The sequence below is a fragment of the Apteryx rowi genome, unplaced genomic scaffold (assembly GCF_003343035.1).
Source record: "Apteryx rowi isolate R43461 unplaced genomic scaffold, aptRow1 scaffold_56, whole genome shotgun sequence".
Taxonomy (NCBI): domain Eukaryota; kingdom Metazoa; phylum Chordata; class Aves; order Apterygiformes; family Apterygidae; genus Apteryx; species Apteryx rowi.
In genome coordinates, this window is record NW_020450827.1 from 3281162 (window position 1) to 3308425 (window position 27264).

General features: G+C 41.4%; 1 protein-coding gene across 1 annotated transcript in view; it reads right to left on the reverse strand.

Moving 5' to 3' along the window:
• The window catches only part of ANTXR1 (ANTXR cell adhesion molecule 1), a 109734-nt gene that overhangs the window by 81273 nt on the left and 1197 nt on the right, over positions 1-27264 (reverse strand). The window contains exons 2-8 of the mRNA XM_026081700.1: positions 19455-19526; positions 18652-18723; positions 15187-15268; positions 13930-13963; positions 11702-11781; positions 9115-9183; positions 7013-7093 (exon numbers count right to left, since the gene is read on the reverse strand). Of these exons, the coding sequence (XP_025937485.1) occupies positions 7013-7093; positions 9115-9183; positions 11702-11781; positions 13930-13963; positions 15187-15268; positions 18652-18723; positions 19455-19526 (490 nt within the window). The remainder of the gene's footprint in view (positions 1-7012; positions 7094-9114; positions 9184-11701; positions 11782-13929; positions 13964-15186; positions 15269-18651; positions 18724-19454; positions 19527-27264) is intronic.

A 27264-nucleotide genomic window follows, 5' to 3' on the forward strand; every position in this document is an offset into this window, starting at 1 on the left:
CTAGGAGCATTCATTTTGTTGCTTCCCGAGTCCCAGCATAGGGGTTGTAACTTCTTAAATTACTCTAGCCTGATCCACGAGAGCACATCTGAGTGCCTCCTCAAAATTTCACTGGCATTTCAAATCAGGAGGCATGGACAATTTTTTTTTTTTTTTTTTAAAAAAAACTTAAACTAGGGTTCTTTGCATTCAGATTAAATCAGCTAGGAAGAGGCTTAAACTAAGCAGCATGTCTTCATAAGGGTTGGCACTGCATTAAGCCATTTTACATATAGACCGTGATTTAAACAAATACTTCAACATCAGACTTGGCAAATGGCTTGTAAGTCAAGAGGAGCACACTAGGTTTGCATACCGTCTATTCTCATACTGCGTTAGAATTGCTCAAGCTGTTCTTTGCAAGCAACAGCCTTTCCCCTGCTATGAAGACTAACGCAAATTCTTAACTGCGCACAGTCAGCAAACTTAATGACAGCATCCATAAGCCCCTGTGAGAACAGCAGCAGTAACCGAGAGCTGTGGGTATTCAGCATTGGGCTGAGCGGCCCCTAGACGAGGTAATACCGATCAAAATTTAGGTCAGCTCCAAGAGGCAAGTAAATGTCAGCCAAGCATTATGACTCAAATCCAACACAAAAATTATTTTCCCAACTTTAAATTGAAACATCTGTAAGGAAAGAAGAGCAACCAATACAATAAATTCTTTAGGAAAAGAGACAATCTAGTATTTCTCTGCAACCATGGGTCTCTACCTCAGAAATACCTCATTGCAAGAAGTACCCATGTAGCAATGAATTTCTCTTTAAAAAATAAAATAAAAACCCAGCCCCAAACTTTTAAACAAAAGGTTGAGTTACACAAAAGCAGGGTTGGTAGAAGCTGAAAGAATACCAAAGGACTGAAGTAACCTGGACCGTCTGAGCCGCTGGCAGTCTGACAGTGAGAAAAGAGAGGAGACTTGCAGGAACAAGGAGGCTATACAGGAACTGTCATGAGAGAGGAAAAAAGAGAAAGGGAGAGGCAATAGTTGAGAGCTGAAAAGCACTAGAAGAACTTGAAAGGCAGAATAAGAAAAAGAATATGCAAGAAATAAGGAGAAACTCTTCCAACATATCTGTCTGTGGCTATCTACTCATCCATCCTGTGACAGTCCTCTACCCTTTCCCCCCTTTGTCATTCCAGGTTCTGCTTTTCTGAAGATACAGCAGTTTTCTCCAGACATGACTGGTGGGGCTAATGAGCACAACTAAGAGAACTATGTATTTTTCCCTTTCCACTGAGAAAGGTCTTATCTAAAAAACAGACTCTTTTCACATTTTTTTCAGCTCCCCTTTAGATTTTGTTCCTGTCACCTTTAGCATTCCCAAACCATTTTTTTTGGTTATACACACACACACACACTCCTCCTCTTCATTGACTTCCAGCAAAGTTGAAAAGAGGAAGAGGCAAATGGGTTGGAAAAGGAAAATATGAAAAATACAATAATCTTAACAAAAAATCTAAATAAAAAAAATCAAATAAAACCCACAAGACTAACAGTTTGAATTTCATTAACTCTATTCAGTCATTTGCAAACAATCATGCTGTAAGCCAGCTCTGATGGGGGTGGAATAGCAGGTGTCTCAACTAGATGATGCAAAGCTCCCTTCCAGTCCAGTCCATTTCCATGAATATAAAACACTGGCCCTAACAGCTTTTTACAGTGCCAGTTGCAATATTTATTTTGATTTAGAGTAACCAAGTTTCCAAGCCTCTAAGCCCTCTAACTTAATAAAGTGAAAATCAGGCAGCAGTAACTATTGCAAAGGAATTCCTTTATGCCTCTCCCTTGTTATAAAAACACATTCAAAAGGTCTTCAACTTATTCGAGGCAGAAGATTTCATCAAATCTTCCGTTTCTTTCCTTCCTGAAGGCTGCACAGCCTTGCGTGGGCTGTAGGTGCACTTAACTCACTCTGTGCCAGCTCCCCAGGAAAACAAAGTAACACTCGACTGTGGTGATGCAATCTCCCACTTGAATGTCTATAAATCACTGACAGCATACAACGGAGAAACCATTCTGCATCCAGCCTATTTTCATTAGAGAGAACTACCGTGCTCCAGTTCCGGTTTACTTGGTATCTAACTGCATGGCCTTAAGGCAGCTTGCCTTGGCACCCATGCAGAAAAGTCCTCAAAGCACACGCTTACTTTTGATGAGGAAGCACCCTATTGTCTTCAGCAGCACATGCTTAATGACCAGCTCAGCTTCCCAAATCAGCATCCTATTGTACTCTGAGGGGCTCCAATTATGCTCCAACCTCAAACAGGGTCCTGGGAGGATCATTTTGTTAGTATTTGTTGACACTCCAAATACAAAATATAACAAATCCTCAATGAATGCGTGAAATGGCATTATTTGTCATGGTTCTCCCTTGACCAGGGGAGAACTGAATTTAGCACCGCCCGTGACTAATTCAGTTTTCTGCTGGGCAATGCATTGAAGACCAAGAACCAGGCAAGACCCTGGAGGTCACGTGGGTAATTAAGGGAATGAAATTCTGAAGCTACTGAAAACTTTTATTTGGTATACTGGGCCATGAGCATGCAGCCAGACTACTTCACTACAGCAGCTGGACATTTCTTACTAGCTTTTCATTGAATTTGGGAATTCTCATTAGCAAGCAGGATGTAGAAGTTTAATGGATGGTTACTGCCTATCAGCATTACTGTGAATGACCTACAGTCTGAGGCTCGGTACTCATTATATCAAGCTCTGTTGAACTACCAAATAGCAAAGTCTGTTGCCAATTACAAAATAGTAATTTACTTCATCAAGTGTTTCCTGTCCAATAATATTTACATGAGCTAAAGAATTTATTTTACTTAAGTCATTTTTAAAGATGCATTGGGGGCAAGAAAGAGGAAGTAGAAAGTGCGATCACACACCACTAAAAGTAATGAGAAACACTATACAGTCGGGACTGGGGGTTTCACACTGCTCTACTTTAGATAGGGTAAGGTAGATGCTTTGAGTTGTTGACTTTCTCTTTAGCTGATGTAGAGAGCTTGGCTCCAACGGAAGACAGATTCAGAATACCTACATGAAGCTCCTGCTCTGAACTGCCCTCTGGAGATCCTCTCCTTCCTTACTGACTGCAGAAGGAGTTTCTAAAGCCAAGCTTGCTGAAGTTAGGCAGTGTACATGTAAAGCACAGTTAACATGTCAGTGGCAAGTCAGACAGCTGACTTACAAATTTGCACACAGTATTTTGCACGTACAGGACATGCATCTTGCCAAGGACATCACTTTCTCTCATGCGCCTCATATGCATGGACTCTTATCAGCTCTCCCAGTACCAGAGACTATGCAGTATAAATATTTGCTGGTGAAGCTTTAACAACTACCTCAAAAAAAAGTATAAAAGCATCACCACATTTCTCGTACTTGGCCTACCAGATGCTCATGTCAAGTTCTCACAAAAGTTACCACACTACGCATATCCAGGACTGCAGTTTGTCTTTTGATTGCTTTGCCTCAGAAGTGGAGACATTCACGTAACAGAAGTATTTGGAGAAAATACATTTCCAATTAACATTTCTTGGGGTGAAGGTATACACTGAACTGCCATACCAATTCTAAGAGTTGAGACAGGACCTGAAAAATACTGCAAGGGCACTACGCCACCATGAGATGGTACAAAAAGATGAATAATTTGCACAATGTTTACAGACAGAAGACAGTCTCGCAATACAAGCTACTTAGTATTACTGTGCTCGGAGAATCCTATCTTAGGAACCTGGGAGTATGCCTCCGAGATCAGCTCTGAACTAGTGTTACCGTTTAACACACTGCAAAGATCAGGCAGTACTCTTGCTCCAAGTCACTGCTCTTTAAGTCAATGGTTTGGGGGGTTAGAGGCTAAAAGGAAAGCAAAGACAGTATCATCCGACTTTCACATTGCTTTGTGCTTCACTGCCTTCACCACTCATAGCAGACAGACATACTGAGCAGTAGATAAAGCAGAGCTCCAGGTTTTCCTTGTAAGACTTGCTCCATTTGCTTTAAATTGACAAGTATGATCTGCAGAAATTCCTCACAGGAACTACAGCAACAACAAAAAAAAAAAGCAGCATGATGAAGTACTTCAGTTCCTTCGATTTGCTTTCCAGCTTATAGGAATCAGCTGTCTGTTTCTCTACCAGATTCTTCCCTCACTCCTAACACACAAAATCCCCATTAAATGCATTTCTTCAGCCGAAGCTTTAGCAGTGGCTGTTTTGCTATGGGGGACAGAGAAAGCAATTTGCTTAATAAAAATCCCACAGGAATTCACAGGAGAGAAGGAAGAACCAAAACCCACAGCACACCAAACGCCTTTAGCTCCCACTCTAACAATCAGGTTGTTAAGCATGACTTCAGTATGGGAATGTATTTTCAGTTCATATAAGTACAGTCTCCAGGGCACAGCCTGAATAGCTTAGTGGTGCACAGAGACAGTCGGGTACAACCTTCCTCTGACAGCACAGAGCAGATATCCCCCTTACAGCTGCTAGCTTCCAAGACTTAGCAGCTCCTGCAGACTGGCCGGAAAGCAAGTGCAGGTGTACCAGAACATTTGCCGACCCACCGCCCTGAACTTTTGCTCAGCAGATGTAGAGAGGCCCAGCAGAGAGCTGGCCTCAAGCCCTACCTCTCCCCAGCTCCCACTCTTTCCCATCCTAGAGGGACCCGTAAGTCCACCGCCTCTGTACACGCAAAGGGTGGGGAAAGGTTTGCTCCCCAGGATGGAGGGGAGGAGGGCAAAGTCGGGCTGTCTAAGCAGGAATGCAGGACAGTTCATACGAAATCGCTACAGGCCTGAGCAAATCCAAGTCCCCACTTCTCAGAAGTGACTCAAACCCTGATCTCTCCCAGACTCATCATTTCATGTTTCCTTTCCTTCAGTCTCCCTGGCACTTCAACCAGCAGCTACAAGCCTGACCAATCCCCTCTACACACGGCTGAGTATCCTTGCTGTGTCAACTCTTAGACAGGAATCAAGCGAAGCTTCCAAGTCTCATGGCTCTTTCAACATGAAAATGGTCTCCTGTGAACACAAACACCTCGCTTGCCCCAAGAAAGAGGTGCTTTGCAAGGACAACAAAGAATGAAGCAGCTCTTGTTTTCTGAGCAGCAATAAGAATTACAGCTATTCTAGAAAGTAACTAATGCCCTTCTTGCCATTCCTTTCACATACCTCCTTTCCACCCAGCCTACTGCCATCACTCCACTCAAGTACACTGCACTAGCTGCTTTTTAGGATAAATGCTGGGTTCTGACTTTCCAGAAGGGATCATCAGGAAGCATGACCCCATATGACAACACTACACCACTATCAGCGAGATAAACTCATAACTGTGCAATTACATTTCCTTGCAACCCTCCCTTCTAGAGCTGGTAAACCTTGCACCAGTCAACCAAAGCGGCTCTTGCCTAGGTTCTTGGAGGCTGAAGGCTTCCCTCTGTCAAGTATAACTGGAAAGGAAGTTACAACTGCTTCTGGAATTCATTAAATACAGCTACAAAGGAAACACAGGGCTCGGAAGCAAACTAGTGTTTTTAGTTGTTTTGTTGCTTTCTTAAATGACATGCAACACCTGACTGTCCAAGAGAATTGAGGCAGTAGCTCCACACTTGAAGAGTGCCAGGAAAACCAATAACTGAAGGATTATATTCCATCTACATGCAAGAGCGCACAGGAAAATTGAGCCTGTGCTGAGGGAACAGTTTTGCTCGGTACTACGTGGTCAAAATAGTGTGCAACTGCTGTAAACACAGAAATCCGAGACCCCCTTGGTGAAGCTACCCTTCCTCGCTTGAAGTGGAAAGTTGTAAATTTCATCTGTGTTTTATCAGCTAAAATGCCTGTACCAAAATGAACATAACACATGTCCCTAAAAGGATTTCCCATCCTTCTTTGTAGTCATGGGAAACAATCTAATTAGAATGGTTATTGGACAGAACTGAGCAAAGGGAAAAAAAAATACAGAAAGTGATCTGAAAACATACTGTTTCCTAGTGAGTGCTTGGCACATTTTACACTTATAATATAAAAAAGGTACATATATCCTTTTGTACATTGCCTTTCCAGCTCAGTCAAAGGAAGCACTGGCCCTGGGTGAAGCAGGATTAGGTCACTCAGTTTTAGAGCTAGAAACAGAAGCCATAGGAGGTTTCACTATTTCCCAGTAAAGGCCAGGGAACCATTTGCATGACTCGAACACAAGCCATGGGAAAGGGATCAATCCATGCCGCCCCTCTACTTGTCAGCTAAACTGCTAGCTCCTGTATCCCAGCCATTCAGCAATGGGCTGATTCTTAAATGCTTCAGTGAAGCCCTACAGGAAATACCAACAGCTGATCAATCTGAATAGAGAAAYGAATATGGACCATTCGTCAAGAGGCCAAGTGAAAAGAACGAGGTTTTTAGGATTTCAGTATGCACAGCAGGATCCTTTTCCCATTTCCATACAGGTAAGCAGTACGGCACATCCATGAAGACAGAAAGGATGCTAAACAAACAGAAGGATGGAGAGACAAGGAGTGCCCTAATTCTTCACCTGAAGGAGTGTGCTCTAACATGCTTCCGCTGACCCACTTTGACCTAATCCTTTCTCCGCCTCATTTGTGACAGTAGCAGCCTTTTTATAAACTGTAGCAATGTACCTAGTCCATTCAAACATGTACTTTCTGCTAAGGAGGGAGAGACAGAAAGATTAAAATACTTGGGCTCTCGGTCAGTTGTTTTCTTTCTGGGAAAAGAAATCAGAGAAGTACTCAAAACTTCCTCTATTGTGACCTGTTTATGAACTCAGTCTTGAAGTAGCAAAATTAGTGCAAACAAAAGTCAATTTCTTGAGACCAAACCTTTGAGTGGTTTATTAGCAAGCACTAGGTCCTTGTGAACACAGGAAAATTAGGCCTTCCGCTGTTCAAGCTAACACAAACACTACCATCCACACAAGCAAACACATGATTAAAAATACTTACAGAGTCTATGATCCCCTGAAGAGCTTCAAAACCATCATTCACTGGAAAGACATGATCTTTGCTGTCGGCAATTCTAGCCAGCTGACAGAGCAGCAAAAGTAAATAAAACAGAAACGCAAAGAATGAGATAAATTAGCCAACAGGCAGCAAGTTAAGAGTTCTTCAGACTCATTCACTTGCAAGTAAAAAACAAATACTTTAAGTACTCAGTGTGGATTGCTAATGCATTACAGTTTGCCAAGCATTGAAAACTTGATACCTTTAGCCTGGCTGATTTTAGAAAGCTCTATATTGGCAATCAGAAAAGGCTTCCTTAAGTTTAAGGACAAGACAAAACAAGGATTTCACCAGTGCCCAGAGTCTAATGATTTTTAGCATAAAAAAAACCATCTCCTACATGACTGTAAAGCACCCAGCACAATAGATTCCTGATGTGAACAGGCCATCAAGGCTCTAACATTTCAGGTCACCAATACAGGAAAGCACTACGTCATTTAAAGCAGGCAAGTAATCAAAGTGATTCAGTATTTTTGCATATAGGGAAAAAAAGAACGGCAAGTTATTCCCCCATCCAGAGATCTAGGCTCGATTCATCTTTCCTGTCAGGACAGATTGAACCATTTGTTCCAGGCTCAGCCATTTCAGACCCAAGGAGAAGAAAGCAGGGAGGTAACTGGAAGTGTTGTCTGAATGGGGAAAGGGAGCAGAAGGGCATTTTGATGCCTACGTGACAGAAAGAGGGCCAGTAACAAGGTGGTGGGAGGGAAGAGAAGGAGAACCGGGACATCACCTGCAAAGAGCTCCACGCAGGTTCATTTGTTAGCAGCATGGTAAGAGTTAAGGCAAAAACGTAGGCCCCATTCAGAAATAATGAGCTCTCCATGCATTTGCTGGAGCAGAATCAAGTTTTACTGCCGCAAGGCCAACATTTGTTATAGCAATTCTCTCCCATGGCAGAGGTAACATCACCCAGCAGGCCTCTTTGGCCTCTCCTGGAGCACTGCAAATTGGAGGCAGTAGACTAGCCACACATTCCTCCCTGAACCCCGCTGGGCTCCACCTCTCCAGCTCATGTCAATCAATTAAGGTTAGCAGTATCAGCAAAAGCTCCCATTTCTCAAGGAAAACATCACACTGCCAACCTCCTGGTTTGTGTCCATCAAGAAATATTCCAAGCTATCTCCTCCCTCCCACCCTATTCCGAGTAGGATATTAAAATTGCTCACTGCTCGTTGGCCAAGATGCAGCAGTTTCTGTAAACCAGGCTCTCTATAGTTTCCCAAATTCATTCCTCATAGCTTGCCTGGTAGAGCCTTCTGGGACTTCAAACAGACTTGGTCATCTAACTCCAGACAATCTCTCCAGTATCTCAATGACTTCAAGTTGCGGCTATCTTTGAGGTCAACTACCTTAGATCTCGTGCCTCTGCCATTCCTGTTCTCTCCTTGGTTTTCCTATTACTTTCTTTGGGCTACGCTAGTCTCTGGTTTTGATTCAAAGGAGGTGGCACTAAACTATTCTTTGGGTTTTTATTTTGAGACATTTTTCATGGTGGAAAGTTATGTTGTCAGCTGTTACACTTGGGGCAAAAAATACCTCAAGGACACTAATTCCTGTGGTAAATTTAGAAATCTTGATCTATTACATCAATCTGAAAATGCACCAGAACATTAGTGTCTTTAATGAAGTTGATTGTTTCTCCACAAAATTGAGATATTTCCCCAAAACATTTCAGTTTCCATCAAGCTTTCATCTCTGAAAAAGAACTACATTGCAAAAGCAAAACCCTCACAACCTTCTTGGTCTAGAGCTTAAATTAAGCCCAGTCAATCTGATACTCTTCATCTGTCTTTCCTCCTCCATTAGCAAGAGTCACTGTGGCATGCAGATAGAGACAGTTCTCTGCATTTGGTCTTCCCCTCCATAAGGGCTTAAACCCAACACACAGATCCAAGGCATGTCAGGTAGTCATTTTAGGCTGCCCCACAGCCAACAGAAAGAACAGAAGACCTCTTGAGAAAGCAATTCAGGACTGAGTCCCTGTGCTCCCAACATCCACCTTCACCAAGTACCCCACTAAACACAACGAATGCCTCATTTACCTGTGTCTCATTGAAGTCTTTCACACCAACACAGTACACTGTTGCTCCCAGGTCACGTGACCGATTAGCCTGAAATAAGGAAATGTAGGGTGACATAGATACAAATGCGACAGAATGCAGGTTTCTGAAAGGTCTTGATTGTAAATTCAGAGTCTCTCCTCAAAATGAGGAACCAAGGGCTTGCCAAAACAAAATTTTTAAAATTTTCCTCTCCGATTCTGTAGAAACAATTTTGTCTGCGACTACAATAGGTACCTGTTTGATAAAGCTAGAGCAAGGCACTTGTCATTTTTTTAAACCTAATCTGCTCGCCTTCATAACCATTCCAACTCCCTAACATTTGTCTGTCCAACGTGTGCCACACAAGACAAACTAAATCCATTTTCCTCTCCTCATTTAGAATGTATCTCAGTAAAACAGTAACCTAAAACATCTTGGTATTTACTACTCCAGACATCTGTGCCTAGATTCATGGTATCCACAGGTGAGGAGACATTCAGTCTACCTGCTACAAAGCTGTATCACTCATTACTTATACAGCATCTCAAAGAAAGAAAGGTTTGATTCTTCCAGGATATTCCATTGGCATGCAGATGAAGTTGCATTTAATATTCAGGCAAGAGCATTTAGAACAGTTGCTTTCTATGAAAGTATGAATCAGCTAATTTAATCGTATTTCACCTGAACGGAACACGTAACTCTGAGAACCTGTTTCCAGAGAAGACAGTAGCAGATCAGATTATATCAGTACAAGGCTGTAGTAGTTCAGATGCTTAGATAGTAAAGCACTTTACAAGGAAAGTGAGCAATATTCCAGTTTTATGGAGAGAAGCTTAAACACAAAGAACTGAAACAACTCACTTAGCTCAGAATCTCAGTTCCATTAGCTCACTGTCCTCCCCAAACCAAAATAAACATAATACTTTTGATCTCTCAAGTTGCTCATACGTCTCTAAGAACAATCTTATTTTTCTCAGGGATTCTTGATTTCAGAAGGGAAGAAAAGGAGATGAACAACAGATAGTAGAACTCTAGACATTCATTTGTGCTGTAGCATTTTTGTTTCTATTGTACAAAATGACCGTTCTTTTTATTGTTATTGCATTTAAAATTGCACTTTGGAAAGACGAAAAATCCTGCCTGTAGCTAATTCATATAATACTTAATAGCATCTTCCAAGTTCAGTTCATCATCATTTATGCACGAGTGTCAAGTGAGAATTAGTTCATCTCTTCAGCAACACCATGCGTATTATCAAAAGGACTTCAGTAAGAGCATTATATAGCAAAGCTTGTTAAGTGTTCAATTACTGTATTTTGCATAACATGCCAACTTAATGAGGGTGGCCAAAGTCATGAAAATATATGCTTGAATCTTTGCTTTTAAAGCAAACAGTCCAACCTTTTTTTGAAGTTTAATTGATAAAATATTGGCCTCATATTGTCTTTCATTTTACATGCATAGTCAATTTCCTCATCCAGATTAAAATGTCTAAAATCCTGAACAGTCTTCCTTGGTGAGGTTACTGGTTAGGCAGGCATCCCTAAGGTCAGATGTATTTCAGCAAACACACTAATGAACTTCTAGTATGAGTTCTATTAATTCTAAAAAGAATTACTTAAATATGCAGCATTAAACACTTCTTGCTAACTATGTGGGCATTCAACTTAGCTTTCTCTCCAGGCCCAGTTAAGGAACTGCTAAGTTCTTTTGGGATACACAAACCCAGTTGTTCCAGCAGAGATAAACTCCTATTTTTGTGCACCTAAGGTGGGTGGCAACTGTTCAAAAGCGCTCAGCCCTTGGGGCACCGCTCACTGACATGGCCACATTTTCAGCAGTAACAGGACTCCAGTTGCATCTAACACCTCACTTCTGTTGCAACTCCAGCTTTGTCAGGTAAATTCCTGGAAGCTGAAGTTCCTCAAGATGCAAATAAGCATCAACAGAATTGGAAAAGCAAGCACCTATTAGCCAGTCTGCTGCATCATAAGGCAGCAAAATACTACTGAAATAGGACTAAACTCTTTCAAGTGTCCCCCCCCCACCCCCATAGAGGATAACAGCAGCTTTTTGCTCCACAAGCATTTTTGAGGACTTGGAATCTTTCCATTCAAGAACAGGATCAGGAATGGAAGCATTTCTGCAAATTTCAGATTAGATCATCTGAAAGGCTTTTCAGTGCTACAGAAGATTATATAAAGAACATTCATCCTCTTACTTTGGTCTTAACTTTTTGTAAAAGAGTCAAAATCCAAAGTGAGAAGATCTGAATATTTCCCAAGACATTCCAGAAAACACTGAAACTTTTCAGTGGCAAACTCCTGTTTCTTCTCCCCCCTCCCTTTATTTTTTTTAACCGGAAGTATTGTTAAACACCTATCCTTTCCTATAAACAGTCTCAGTTTCGAGTCAGAGATGTTGCTGCTGTTAAGACAGAACTTAATATGCTGCAAGACGCACGTCTAAAGAGCCTGAAAATTAAGTTTTGTCACCAGGAAAAAACGTTTCTCATCTTTTGCTTCGGAAGCAGCAAAGTCAGATATTTCACTGTCTCCCAGGCTAACAATGCAGAAGGGACACTTACCTCCCTCTCCGAGTAGAAAAAGAGGTCCTCGTGGAGCTCTCCATCTGTCAATGCAATGATGACACTTGCAGTTCTGTAACCTAAATAAACAAACTACTTTAATAAATACAACTCAGGAACATCATGGCACTAAATTAGCACGGAACACATCCTGCTAATGACCTGTTAGCAGGTTTAAAGAACCAGAAGGATGAATATTAAGTGTGATGCCCTCACCTTCTTCAGCCAACCGGTTTTGAGAAGCCTTGAATTTCTGCATTTTTTCCACTAGGTCACCTGTCTACAACACCAGTTTTCTACCATACTCCTTTGAGGCATCACAGTGATTTTTAACCAACAATGCCTCACAACTATTTTAATATTTCAGACCAGCAGATGTCTGTAACCATCAAGAAAAACTTTGCAAAGCATTCCTAGTTATTTCCTGGCTTTATTGGTATGTGTTGAGTTGATATAGCTATCAACTCAAGAAATCCAGAGATCTTCAGCTTGTGATGAAAACCTGAATTAGGATTTAAATAGATTTGGTAGGAAAATGATCTAAAAATCTTATTCATCACTTCTACATAACCTATTTGGCAATACAGTTGAACACTACGTTCTTTCTGTTGCATTGATTATAGCCCCAGCTTTTAGAAGTTTACGTTAGTTTTCAGGAGTGGCCGAATAGAATTCGTTTGCATTTCTGACAATAGATTTGCTACAAATCTGAAGGCGCTCCATAGTTGCATCTTGCATAAACATTGCTAAAGAAAGTAAAAGGTTAAGTATGTGAAGACTTGTGTCTTAAAACCCAGTAAATTATCAATCTTTGTCTTAAATCATCAAGGGGATTTTCCTGCCTCTATGAGCAGCTGTGCCTTTAATGATCTGCTGTTGAAAAGAAAAAAAAAATCAGAACAAATGCAACTTTTGCTGAGATTGTCTAGTCTGGGTCTATTTGCTTTCTGACACAGGCACAAACTTGCCTTTGGCTTCTGGGTTCAGACACCTGAATCCTGTACCAAGTTCTTGACATCAAGGAACAGGAGACTGAAGCGAGGAAGATATTGTCTGGCAATTCTGAATGCACATCCATCACTCAGTTATTGCAGAACACAGATCTGGATACCCAATTTTCCTGCGCCCACTTAAAAATCCCCAATTCAAACAAAAATATCGTAATTGCACAATAAAAAAAGAAAAATGCTTGACAAGCAACAGGCAACATGCACAGTCATTTATGTTACAGGTGCCAAACTCAAGCATCTAGGCTCTTTCTCTAAGAAACGGAGAGAGGTGGGTACTTCTCATACTAACTTCAGAGCCCCAAATACCCTCTGGAGGTGCCTTTTCCCCCTCCACTGACTACTGTAGGAGCCTGATCACCTACTGTAGGTGATATAAACCCTCCTCTCATTAAAGCAAGGACAGAAATGCAGAGCCAACATTCAGAGTTGAGGACCCAGTTGTCCACTGCTTCTTGCATATGGTGGCAACCTGTTAACATGCAGTATGCATACAGGAACATAAAAGCATTACCAATGCCAAATGGAACTGTTTTAGCTATATATTTCATTCTGTTGCTGTCATGGTTTATGGATCAGTGCCAAATCTGTGCAGACTTACTCACATACTTGGTTTTATTCATGAGTGGCCCAGAAGAATCATTAGGACTGTTTTTGTGCTCAGACATCTGGTCTCTTATCTTTCAGTTTCCAAGTAGTAATGTTTTATTTTTAATTTTGGTTTTCTATTGCAGAAAAATATTTTACATTAATTACAAGGATAGGAAGAACAAACATTTTTGCAGTTGTCTGCACTTCCTACTGGAAGCACTAATTGCTTATTGAAAAACTTGCACATAACAGGATCTCCACACTCTCACATTTCAAGATGAAGAAATGGTCACCTGAGTCCTTAAGCAAAGAGAGCAAGACAGTTATCAAGTATTTTTGAGAACATTAGGCACCTGCCTGTATCTTCAGGCACCTAGAATCATCCTGGCTTATCACCTTCGGCCTGAAACGCAGTCATTCCAGCTTGACCCTTAAAGCTCCACCTGTTCTTTTTCCTCTTCAGGACAAATTACCCCAAACACTATTGAACTCCTGTAAGAACAGGAATCTCCCCTCCCCGCCCTTTCCTGCAGTGTAGCCGAGTTACAAACAGAAATTAAGGATACAAGTCAAGCAGGAAGGAAAAAAACAAAAAACAACAACATTCAATGGATCAAGAGAGTCTCTCACCGTGAACATTTTCATAGTAAATCTGTTCACTTGCCTGAAATTAAATCAGAAGATTATTAGCAATAATAGAATAATAATACTTCATGGGCATCTATACACGCACCAGAAAGAAAAGGTGGCAGAGAGAATGTCATGCTTGCAGCCTGCATCTTATTCAAATGCAAAGTTTCCTTTGAAATTCAGAAGTCCTTCCCTCTCTAATCACTTATGGAAAAAGCAACATAACTTGATTTCTCAGCCATTCCCCCCTCCAAGTAATGCCAGAAATAACGTGGCCTCCTACTAATCTACTGGAAATCACATGCACCCTTCTTGAGAAACCTCTTAAGTCCACTGATAAGTATTTCCCAGCACTTCTAGATTAACTACTATAATTGCCAATAAACCAACTGCAGAGATAGTCTTATGCTTCTGTCTTCCGCTTTACATATACACAAGTGGATTCTGCAAGAGAAGGGCATATGCTTCAGCACACACCAATTCAAAATTAAGCAGTGGGCCAAAGCCGCACCTGCATTTTGAAAATACTAAGAGCAGATTCCGTGTTCTGAATTTAAACTTGACTTCCAGACTTTTCCTGCAAAGTCTAAGTGACCAAATTCTGAGATTTGGTTTTAGCATCTCAGTCAGGTCTCCTCACAGCTTACAGTTTTTCTCTGCATGTTCAAACGCAATTTACTTTCACTAGGCAGACAGTTTGACAGTCCTGCAAAATACATGCGCAGTAGAGAGAGGGTGGAGGGCTGAGGGAGGAGCTCCCTCAGCAGAGGTTGACATGAACTTCTGAGCTTTTAAAAGTTATAGGAGCAAAAGATAGAAGCAATTACTTCAAAGTAGCATGGTTTGCCCACCACAGTGAACGGGTTAGAGCCACGGCTTCAGCCCCCACCCAACTCTAACAAACCCACTACAGCATCCATCCAGCAGGACTCCTAACAGCTTTCCACCCCTTCAAGGTCATGGTTTGATGGGGAATTGCAACGCCAAATCCATCTGCCCTGTCCTAAGCTGAAAGGGCAGCTCTCCGCAAAGCTGAAGGCAAAAAGATGGGGAAGTGGCAGGGTCCAAGGCTCCCTTATCCCAGCTCGAACACTGGATGTGTACACTCCACCTATAATGCTCATTGTTCAGTGTACCTGTTGTACAAAAGGCCGATACCCCCATTTACCTACCAGAGAACTATTAAACAACTTCATTAAACACTGCATGAGAAGCACCCAGAAATGATTTAAAGGCACCATAAATTGATCTAGTTACCCTTTCAAATCCTTCATGCATGTATGTGTCACCTCCTGGAAGGACTTTTTGCAGCTCTTCTAGCCCTTGGCGTATCTGTTCCCTGAAATATGAATGCAGATGCATTATTATATCCAAGATCAAATTTACCAGGAGTTGATACCCAGGTGAGGATATGCATGGCAGAACCAGAGAGAGAGCAAAAAAACCCAATTAACCCAAAGTTCAAATACACTAAGGTAACGTTTGGATAAAAACCTTTGTAAGGATGTGGACAATAAGGCAGATTTTGCTGCTCATCATAACCACACCTTCAGTTCCTGTCCAAACTGACTTGAAGATCAAAGCCTTTCCCATTAGCTCATTATGGTTCCAGGTATCTGGTTTGATCTTTTGGAAACCCAGGCACATTGACAGATCAGTTGTGGGCTAAGTGGGGCAGGCCCCCATGTCGCTCCATTGAGTTGCAGGCACCAAACTCTGGAAGCCAAGTACAGGCCAGAAATCTTTCAAACTGAGATAAAGCCCTCGCAATGTAGGTGGGGTATCTCCGAGCAAACTATGCTATCTTCATGGGAACTGGATAAAGTCCCTGTATGCAGGACCCCACTGACATTGCAGGTCCGAATGCCAGAAGTCGGTTTTGTCCTAGCAATCATTGGAATCAAAGAGTTTAAGCACTGGAGAAAACTACTGTCATTTGCCCTTAAATGTCAGCTGTCAACTAGAGCTTCAAATTTGTTCAGTTTAAACAAATTGAAGCTTGTTGAACTAGTCCTTGAAATGACACAGTTACGCTGACGCCATCAAAAATACGAGTCTTAAGTATGCATTGATCTTTTCACTTCTGGCCCCAGATGGGCTCAAAGAAAAAAGATAAAATAGAAAATTTATCTGTAACTAAACACTAAGAAATTCAAGTTGATTTTGGATCCTTCAGTAAAATTTACAGCTGCCAGACACACATACTTTAACAGCATTAGCCCAGTGGTGCATGCAGAGCAGTGTTGATGGACATTCAGAAACATGACTGAGACAGGATGGAGCTGAAATCCAGAAAGCAAGACCTCATTGCACCTGAACTGGGTGCTCCATTCTTAAAATATGCACACCTCCAAGGCAAAATTTTCAGAATGGGTCTGATTCTTAGAGTTCCTGCATATTTTCATTACTTAAAACAACACCCATTTCAGTGATTATCACATATGCAGTCTCACACTTGCAATGCCAATTGCAATGGTGAGTTAACACTATCCAGTCCACAGAGCAGAGCATTAATCCCCAGAGAGAGGCAACAGGTTTTTGCCAGGGATTACAGCATCAGACATTCAAGAACTCATTCTGTACCTGTGATATTCCAAACCAGGTTGTACTTTGAGCTGTATACTGCAGGCAGGCTAGGGACAGATATTTCCTCCATTAAACTACCCTGACAGCCCTCCCTCCAAACCAAAGCTTAATATAAAATCCAGAGCATTTCCTGTGATCACAACTGTTTTTCAAATGTGAACACTAGGATTTTAAAATAGACAGCAAAGGCCTTTAAAATAAGTGACAATCCAGTCTCATAAGATGCAAAGTTTTTTCAGAAGGGATTTAAAGCACACTGCAATGATCTTCATGTCCAGATGCTGATACACTGGATGGAGGCAAGGGGGAGATGGAAGAGGTTTTGCCACTTCTTCCATTCCCTGCTAAGGCAGGCCAGCACCAACTAAAGGACTTGAGTGAAGCCCACATCTTATCTGTCAATCCTCCAATAAAACAACCAGCAGCTCTCCAGTCAGCTGGATTTTGACTAATGATGTATCAATACCCTGTTTGTAGTCAACATTTCTAGGACATCCACATAAACATGAAATGCATTTCCACATGGGAAATGCACATAAGTCTTGTAATTTAAAGCCTTGGAGAGGCCACAGATCTTTGCCATGGCACGCATTTGCAGGGTGGGAGACAAATAAGAGGAAGGGAGTCAGGTTTTCCTCTGGCACCCAATTAAATATTGTTAATTCTCCCTTTATACCCAACTGTTGCAGTAAATGGCAAAAGATGTTTAGACTGGCTGGGTTTAATGATATTTGAGGTTGGTATGTGTGTGGACTGCTCTTTAGGAAAGTAGCCAGTTTCCTATTCATTCCTCTATAGTAGCTGCTCTGGTATGCAACTTCATAGACATCCAATATGTAAAACACATGCTGACTTAATACTGTCTTCACATGTGTTACATATATTTTTGCTCCACGTGGCAATGAAGTTAACAGAGGAAGCAATAGCAATTAAAGGACCGTGTCCAGCTCTTCTTGAAGGGGGAGGGGGGAAGTGGGGGGAAAATCAACCTCAGATTTTTTGCAATTCATTTAGGATCTACAGGGGGATGACAGGAACATGCTTCAGAAACATCACAATCAAATTGTCCTAGCCAAAAAATATACACCCTTGCAACCCATTCTAGACACTCTGCTTGCCTATAATAACCTTCAGGTCTCTGAGAAATCATTTCTTCTCTATATCAGGAGTATGGGTATCACTGACTGCCTTTTAGTTTGTTTTTATGGGAAGGGAGTTTTACTTATTTGTCTGGAGCAGAAGCTTCCTAAGGATGTTTCAAAGGCAATGTTAATACATTCTTAGCTTTGGATAGCCAGAGACACTTCTATTTTACCTTTTCATCCCCAGGGCAGGAAGGAATCAACTCCCCAAATCAGCATAAGAGGCACAAATAAAAGAACCCTCAAAAACACAGGATTAAAGATCCAAGTCTGAAAGATCTCCCTAAGCCGTCTCAAAGGATCTGCTTGAATGATAATGGAAATTGGACAGCTAACTCCCTAAACATCTGATGAAAAGCTTCAGCACAAATCTTTTGATTTTGCTTCTCCCCTGGCTAGCTCTTAACCCTCTGTCTCTGGTTTATCTTCTATTACCTTTCATGCTGCCACCTGTACAAAAAAGCCACCTCTAATTAATTGCTCTCCAATTGCTTACTCATCTCTCCCTCTGGTGTGCAAGGACATTTTATCATGTTTAATAAAGTTAAGGCTATAATGATGTAAAATTGAAAATGCTGTGCACTTGTAAAGCAATACTTTCTCTTTCTGCAAAGGGGTTGCAATCTCAGATGGATAAGAAAAGGGAACATAACTGTACAATGCTCAAAACACACCACGCTTCAGTCAGTACAATGAAAGCCTGAAAACCTGTGGAAGAAACTCCCTCACTGAAAGTTGTTGAGTTAAAACCCCAGCTGGCTCTAGACAGACATTTAGAAAACTGAATTTATAAAGCAGCCCTTGCCTTAAGAGGCTTTGGTGCATTCTAGCAGAACAAGTGTCACATGAAAATGGTCAGGTGATTTAAACAATTAGCCTGAGCATCACAAAGAGGTCACCGTACAGCTCACTGAATTGGGAATCCTTGAGCAAGAAAGACAGAGGAAGCTACAGAAAGAGACAAAAAGCCACTGTGTGCTCTTAAACTTCTTACCTGTCTTCTGTTAACCTCATTAGAATCGTCCCTCTCGTCGAAAAAACAATGAAGGACATCCTCAGCTGCGGGCTGGAGAAGGAGACGCACAAAAATAAATGATTTTGGTGGTCTGCTCACACACAGCTCACTATATGCTTAATACCAAACACTTAAGGTATGTCTTTGGCTGCTCCCAAGATTGTAACTCAACAGGACGAAAGGAGACAAAGCAGCAAATAGAGCTTTGCCCTAGATCTTCCCAGTTGAGCCAAGCCAAGTCCTTCTAGAAAACATAAATACCATTTGCATCATGATCTTGGGACTGCAGAGGCAAGAAAGACTTAAGTGCATCTTGGTATCACCACGGAGATGAAGGAAGGCTGACCATGTTTATCATAACACATTCTACCCACTGACCCAGCAAGTTTTTACCCAATCTGAAGGCATTCAGTGCTGGAAGCTACAGTCTCAGACCTCTCCCTGCAGTCCCAAACTTCTCCCTCCTCATGCTACGCAGCAGCCAGCCATCTTAGAAAATGAGGGTTCCCTGCACACAAAAGTATAAATTGGTCCACAGAAGTCAGGCTGGGGGGATGGGAAAAGCCTGATTTGCTCATTTACTCGTATTTCCCCATAACAGAACAACACATTTGAGAAAAATTCAAAAGCAATCAATGAGATGATCCGAGAAAAGGATCGAGAACTCTTACATCAGGTCCCCTGGTGTAAAGCAGGGTGTGCTTCTTGACAGAAACAAAGCCTGTCTCCTAGTTGCTAGCGCACACACCTCATTTGGTTACCTCCAAACCTGCATTTCTTACCTTATGAACTTACGGGCCAAGTGTTCCACAAAATGATATATTTCATTCCAGTGGTGCAGGACACTTCCTGATCTACGGAAACAATTATTGCAGGAGATATTAGCTTAATCGCTGCTGTTGTATAGTTTCCCCAGGCTAATGTATTGTTAGACATCGTTTAGCTAGCCTTTTTTTTTTTTTCCTTTAAGTTTACTTAACACTCACTGTCCTTTTCAACTTCTCAATGAAATAGGAAACAGTAAATCACATTTCCTACTTAACTTTGAAAAGCAAGAATAGATAATTTATGCCCCATGCAATTGTTTGAGGCTACACTTCACAATAACATACGGCACTAACATTAGACCTTTAGCACAGCCTTAAACAAATAACCCAGTGTTAGTACAAATCTGTCTCTATATAGTATTTTAGGTGAATTCTACCGACTCACTCACCATACCATTGTGCAGAGCTTTCAGCTCAAGTGCATTTTGGGAATAAAGTACAGTTGGAAGGAAGAACAGATACTTAAGCCTTTCTAGCATATCCACTGTGCTAGCATTTATGAAAAGTAAAATACCTTTGATCCACATCTCAGCCCTTCTGGTTCATTCTATCACACCTCAATTAAAGACAAAACAGATTGGACTATAATTTTGTGCCTTCAGGAAAATCAGCCAGGTATTTTAAAGGAATGGGATTATTCTTCTTCACGTTGTAAGAACAAGGGAAAAAATTAGGTTAATCCAAAATCTTTCAGCACTAAATGAGTCTTCTGGCACAAACATTTATATAAACATTGGCATATTAATATTGGAAAAAGAGTAGGAAAATGCCATCACTTATTTCAATTCACTGACTACAATTAAAAATACTTATTAGGGGAAATAATCCCAGCTTTAACAGAAGCATTAATTATCAGCAGCCTGAGGCTGGCAAGAAGAACGGTTGAAATTATATATTTTTTTCATTTCACAAAAAAAGGAGAGGTAGCTGACATCACTGCTCTGCCTTAGATCTTAGAGCCCAAATGAAGAGCTATGAATAGATTCACCCAGATATTACAGTACCAGTACGCTCTGTGTGACTTCCTCAAAGCACAGCAAGCAGGCAAACCACATTGTACAGGTTACTCGGAAATTTCCTGCCCTGTTCCCCCTATGCCTGGTTTTTATTTACAGCCATTCAGTAAAAGTCTGGGCCTTATCTGCTTGTTCCACGATACCATAAGCTATTCCTTCTCTACATGGCCCCATACGCCCCCAGGCAGCCTTAGACAGGGACATGCGACAAGAAACCTCACACAGGTACATAAATATACAGCTCATCTGGCAAAACAGCAAATATACCACTGGTTCACTTTGCACAAATGACCTGATACCAGCTGCACCTATTTATGTGAGTCCGCAATTTAAACAGAACCTTATACACACCTCACTTTTGTCCGTGATCATAACTAACAGATTACAGAGACCTAACCACAAGCAAATGCTAGTAGCTCTAAATTATTTCTTGGCTCTTAAGCATGCAGAGAGCCAATCTTCTCAACAGACCAGGACTCTAATTCTTGGTCTCCCTGCAAATAGGTATTGGGGAGTGCCAAAGAAACACCGCTAGCAAGGGCCTTGAGAAACTGATCAAATCTTGCAGGCAGCAGGGAAAATTGCTGTCTAACAGGAGGATGACGCACAACAGGATTTGCCCTCAAAAACAAAAAACTTACCCCAACTGTATATTCAAACTACACTAAGTTATACCCACCTTTGCTTGGCATGAACTGTCAGTACTTAAACCCAAACACACCATATAACCCCCACAGAACACAACCATGAATATTTTTGCAGGAACCTATTCCTTCAGATTTGTGGAGGTTTGTCACTCCACCGTAAGTATGTTTTAATAGCAAGGCTGGCATCTCTGGCAGTATTCTTTCAGATATTCCAAAGGCTTCCTTAGCAACATGGGAGCTTTCTCATACATTTCTAGTGGGCTAAGCATCCAACAGAACAGAGATGCACACGTGGAATCTTCCCCCGCACCCCAAGGCGGGGTTGCAACAATATCTAGAAAACACAAAGCCAAAACTTTGTTAACCATAAAACAGACAGTGCTACCTCCTTCAGCAAGATCTATACTGGCTTTCGACCATGCATCAGTCTCTTCCTGAAAAAAGTATGCCTCTTTCAAGTTCCATGTAGCTTCTGAACCATCTGGTAGCAGACACTACTGAAGCTGGGTCAGGTTTCACAAAAGCATGTACTAACCAACCTTCTCCTAACTATCAGAAATGAAGACTATACTGTATTTCATGTTAAGTGAAAGCTCAGCTCTCAGCTTCCACCAATACAGAAGCTCTATCCAGCCCTCACTGAGAACAGGACACTGCCCTAGAAGCTGCACTGGCCAAAAAAAAAAAAAAAAAGTGTGCTTATTCCTTCCCCTCTATTACAATCCTCTGAACAAAAGTTGATTGTCACTTTAAAAATTATTATTACAGCAAGGCAGCTGAGAATGAGAACCAGCCACAGAGCACATATGGTATGTAGGTCGTCATATAAAACTCTCATTTTCCATGGCTTTGAGAAGCCATGCATTTTTTGAAAGCAGCATTTGCCAGAACTAAGCTTAAAAACCAATAGCTTAGTTCAGTGATGTGCCAGTCAATAGCACATTAAGTGTTTGCTTTTGCAACTGTTCTTCTGCTGGTCTTAAGCAGTTTGAGCCACTTTCTCAGCTACACAGTGTCTTTTAATTTTCCACGCAAGTATGGTTGCAGATCCTGCTGCCCCCCCTTCCCTTCATCCTTGCTCTGTTCTCCCAACAGGACCCTCTTAGCCCCTCTGGAACAAAACTCTAAACATCTAAAGTTACAGTTCTTTTCCATAAAACCTTCCCACACATCTATTCACACAAAAGAGAGGAACAACTCAAAGTTCAAGCACAGCAGAATGTTAAACCTCTATTTTAAGAAAACTTCTTACCATTGCTATTATCATAAAAACAAACCCACTCTAGCCCACAAAAAAAGCCAGTTTCTGCTTTTAGTTACAGATGCACTGGTGTGGAGTAATTGTATTAGACTACAATCAATTTACTCTTCATCCGTGCCAGAGCAAGATAAAAACATGGTTGCAAATTGAAGGCTCACATCTTTCCTGACAGTGCAGTATTCCTCCTAGCACAGCAAGCTTTCCATCTTTAAGTAGAGAGCTGTGTATTTGCAGTTATTTGCTCCACCAAGTCAAGCCCAGGTCTCAGTGGCTATAGATGCACAGGTGTGCATTGAGAAGGGAGATACTCTTAATACATACATGTCTTCTGAAACAAACTTCCAGACTTCTTACACAGTCTTCACTGGGCAAAAAAATCCCTGGACAAAAGCAAAATAAACCTTCTTGCAATCAGAGGGGTTACAGACACAGTGACAGCCTGCAGCGTTCACCTCCACAGCTTTCAGCTGTGTTATCAGAAAACCCTGCAGTAAAAGACTATTGTCACTTGTAGAGCCTCTTACAAGAAAGGCCAGGAGCTCTGAATAGGAGAAATGTATCTAAAGCCTAAGAAAATAAAAGCCACTTTAAACTTGTATCTCTTTGTATTGTCAAAGTGAAACAAAATTATTAGCAAGCCAGCACTATGCAACCCAGTGGCTGACACTATACATTTGCAATTTAACTAAAGGCTCACACTGAAGATTGCAAGTTCTCTTTCTGGAGAAAAGCCCAATACATGGAAATTAAGAATAAATAAACCATTATGCCTTTAACAAGAGAACGATGCATTCTGTGGTCAAACGTGCTGGCATTTTGTATATCTAAACTAAATCCAAGGGAGAAAGAGAAACTCCACACGGCTCAGAATTTCTGGACTCAGAGAGCCTGGCTCTGGCTAAGTCCTACCCTTCAGCAGGTGCTTCTCTTCTACTCACTGCAATGGGATGCACCATAACCCAGAGCTGTAGCAACTCAAACCCGCTTACAGTTTGGCTTTATATTACACTGCCCTCCTAACTTCAGGACTAAGGCAGCTCCCACCCCCCCATCCCCCTTTCACCAAGTAGTTTACTTTGCATTTGCCACAGGCTAAGTGCACATAGACAAGTCTTGATCAGCAATGATTTCACATACTAAATTAACCCATTGCAATGTGCGTCCACATTCCTACAGCAGACTCATGTCTGAATTATATTTTTTCAGGCAACAGGCAAAAAGACACAAGAAAGTGCAAATTTCTCCACGCTATCCTGCTAACACACCTCAACTCTGATACTAAAACAGGAAGTAAAACATCCTAAGCCTCCATATCCTTGCAACCCTGTCAGCCCAACAAAATGCACACCACTGCTCTCGATTCAGGCCTGTGATTCCAGAAAGATGATCAAGTAATCATTGACTAGCTCGGAGCCTAGGTCAATGAAGATCAAAGATGAATTTGAATTTATTTCCTCAGACACTAGATTTTTACCAGGTACCAACTAAAGACTTATTTCTTCAGATTAGAATAGCTAGAATATTCTCCAGCTCCGTAACAGTCCTGTGGTCAGCTCTCCTGGAGCACTCATCACCCCAGGGGAAAAGGCACTATCACAGGAAGCAGTTCATACAGGTCAGTCTCCCTGCCTGGTGATAAAAAGTATTTCTTGTCTGCTTTGCATCCTACCGTGTCCCCTAACTCTCCTACTCTTTATATGGGTGTAAATCAGGACTTAACCCTGCTTAAATCATGGTACCTACAGCTACTAAAACCAGACTCGAAGAAAGAAATATCAGGGTCTGTATAGCAAGAGTTTCATTCAGTACAATTGGTTAAAAATATATCAGCTGACTGGCTGAATAATGAAGGGATCACAGGAAACAGCTTGGATTACTTGCTTTTCTTTGACAAAGATCTTTTAGAGCCAACTTTTCATTCATGCATGTACAGTTTCTTGCATGTTTTCCACACGTGGGTATAAAATGCTCACACAACAAGCAGGAGCATAGGAAATACAGCCTTTGACGTATATAGAATACAGCTAAAGATTACAGAAAAGATTTGTTGTTCATTGTTTCCTACCTGCAAATCAATTCTTCTAGGAGCTGCCACTATCAAATGTTCAGCTAACTCTGCTGGTACTTGGACACTACAGCACCAGACACAATGTCAGTTGGGTGGGTTGGTCGTAATCTTCATTAACCACGAGTGATATTTGAGAATAAATGGACAATGTCAGCAAAAAAAAATATGTACCTTATGCTTATGAACATCATCTCACTGCTTCCTCACTACCCCATCTTAATGAAGACCTATTGTCTTATCTCACACCCAAGCTATAAATTTTTGGCACCATCTTTTGCCATACATTTTGATAGCATTCAGTCTATAGGAGTCTAAGTCCATAACTAAAACCTCTGAACACCGCAGCAATGCAAGCTGTAATACAAAAGGATATACTATCTAGGACCAGCTGTCTCAACAAGTCACCCAAACACACTGCAAGCCTTCCTCATCTCCCACAACACTGAGCTCCTCTTGGTTTGACCACCACTTTGAGAGATGCTCAACATCCTGTAAGTAGTATGCAGCATCTAGTCCTAAGCAGTAAATACCACATTCACAATTGTGCTTTAAATAACACATCTTTACTTGTAAAACCCTTTTTTGCAAAGAAAGCCCAAGGAAGACCAATTAATCCAGTCTTAATTCACATGAATACAATTTCGCTGTCTTCAGCGAACCTGCAGTCAGGCAAATCTGAATCTCAGGTTAGCTGCTTGCCTCCAAACACTGTATTTTCATCCCTTCAAGCTAGCTGTGTGTCAAGCAATGATTCTGAAGATACCTTGCAAACCTTAGTTTCCTCCAGAATTGGAGACTGCACTGACAATAGCACGATAACTTCATTTTTGCTTGGAGAGTGGTTGGCCCATCTTGAACTGCAGTTGTCTGGGGTGTTTTTGTACCACTTTTGAAACATGCTTTTGCTAGTCTGAGGTCCAACAGTCACAGCATGGGAGACCTTCAAACAGGCTTTTGCCAAGTCCCTGTTGCTACCTAAGTGGTATGAGAACTCCTCTTGGAAGTGATAAAGGACATGCAAGTGCATGCATAGAGGTTAAGGATGCTACTGTAACCTAGCAAGCGTACCTGCTGTATTTCAAGCTTCTGTTCAGTTTGTTACATGCACACCATGGCTGCAAGATGTAAGAGGAAAACAGCAGGATTGTTTCTGAATGACTGAATTCCCTTCTCACAACCATGAAGAAGGAGAGATTTGCTTCAGGTCCTCAGAGCATGCCATCTGCAGCATCATGTCTCCAGCTGTATGCAGACAGCCTGAGGAAACCTGGTTTCCCTTCAGCAGTTCACACAGCATGTTTGCAGGAGTCAAAGGAGAATGCTGCAGGGAGATAGAGAATCACTTCATGAGAAAAGCCTGTGACACTTATTTTTCCCTTGATGGGTTTCATGTTAACTTTGAAGGGGCTTTTTGTGTCTAGAAATATGCTTGAAGAGCCAGTGTTTTGATGAAGATTGTGTACAGCATAGCAGCTGGAACATGTTGTAAGAGCAGCACAGATACAAGGTGCTAAATGGACTTAAGTAGTCACTAAATCTAACCAGGCATTAAGGCAAAAGGGTCAGTAGAGGGCTCCAGCACTGGTGGCTTCCAGAGCTGTGTTTATTGTTTCAGTATTACTTCTGTGATCCCTGAAAGTAGGTTGCTCAATATTTTCATGGCTTTCTTCCACCACTGAAATTAACATCTCAGGTTTCAGACTGAAAATCCTTTCTGCCTTTGTGTCCTTTATCACCAAGGCTTTAATGATTTTTAGAGCTAATTCAGTTAAAAGCAGCAAGATGAGCCCTGAATCCGTTACTATCATTTTCTAGTTTGCCTGAAGGCCTCCATAGGCATCTTATCCCTCTTGTGTTCAGGGCTTCTTCACCAGCATGCATGAAGGCAACAAGTGAAGGTAGGAATGCCAGGATGAATAAGACCCAAGTTTTGCATAACTCTGGCTTAGCAGCAGAGGAGTGAAAGACAGTTTTAAAGAAAGAGTAGCCATGGAAAACCTACTCCACTATAATAAGCCTCTCAGCCTGCTCAAAGGCTAAGTAGACAATCAGGTCCAAAGCATGTCCAACATGTGAGTAGCTAAACACTATGACATTCCTCCAAACTCCACCGGAGGCAAAGGACATTTTTATATCAATGAACTTTATATCCGACCCTGTTTATTTCCGCACCAGAAAAATGCCAGAAATAGCGATCCTGCAACTGTTAAAAAGAAGGGTTTATTGTTGGATACCTTGATACACACACTGAGGTAACCTGCCTACTGTGAAGTTCGGCCCAAACGCCACATTTCCACCGAAATTCACAATTCCTTGAGCAAGCCTAAAAAGTTACGCCTTTCAGGAGGAGGACAGGATGGGGTGGGGGGAAGGCTGTTAAAATGACATTAGCTCAAACACATAACAGAGTATATCTATCAGATTTGGAAAACTCTTCAATTCTGCTTCAACTTTCAGTTGTCAAAGTTTTCTGCAGTACAAATGATGGTTCATTTTCCCCCTTACCTAGCATAAAAGCAAATATTCCAACTAACAACAGAATATCCAAAGCAACAAGATGCATTAGATAGGATGATCTTTCCACTGAATGAAGTAAAATGAAAATAAAAACCCCTCTCCCCTGGAGTAAGGGCAATAAGCTTACTGAAATATCCACTGTATTTATCTTTCTTTTTTACCCAGTATTCTGTAATAGTGTGTTATGTAATTCAAAGTCTTTTAGACTAACAGAATGTGGGAGCTACTGCAAAACACTCACGAGGATGAGTTAGAA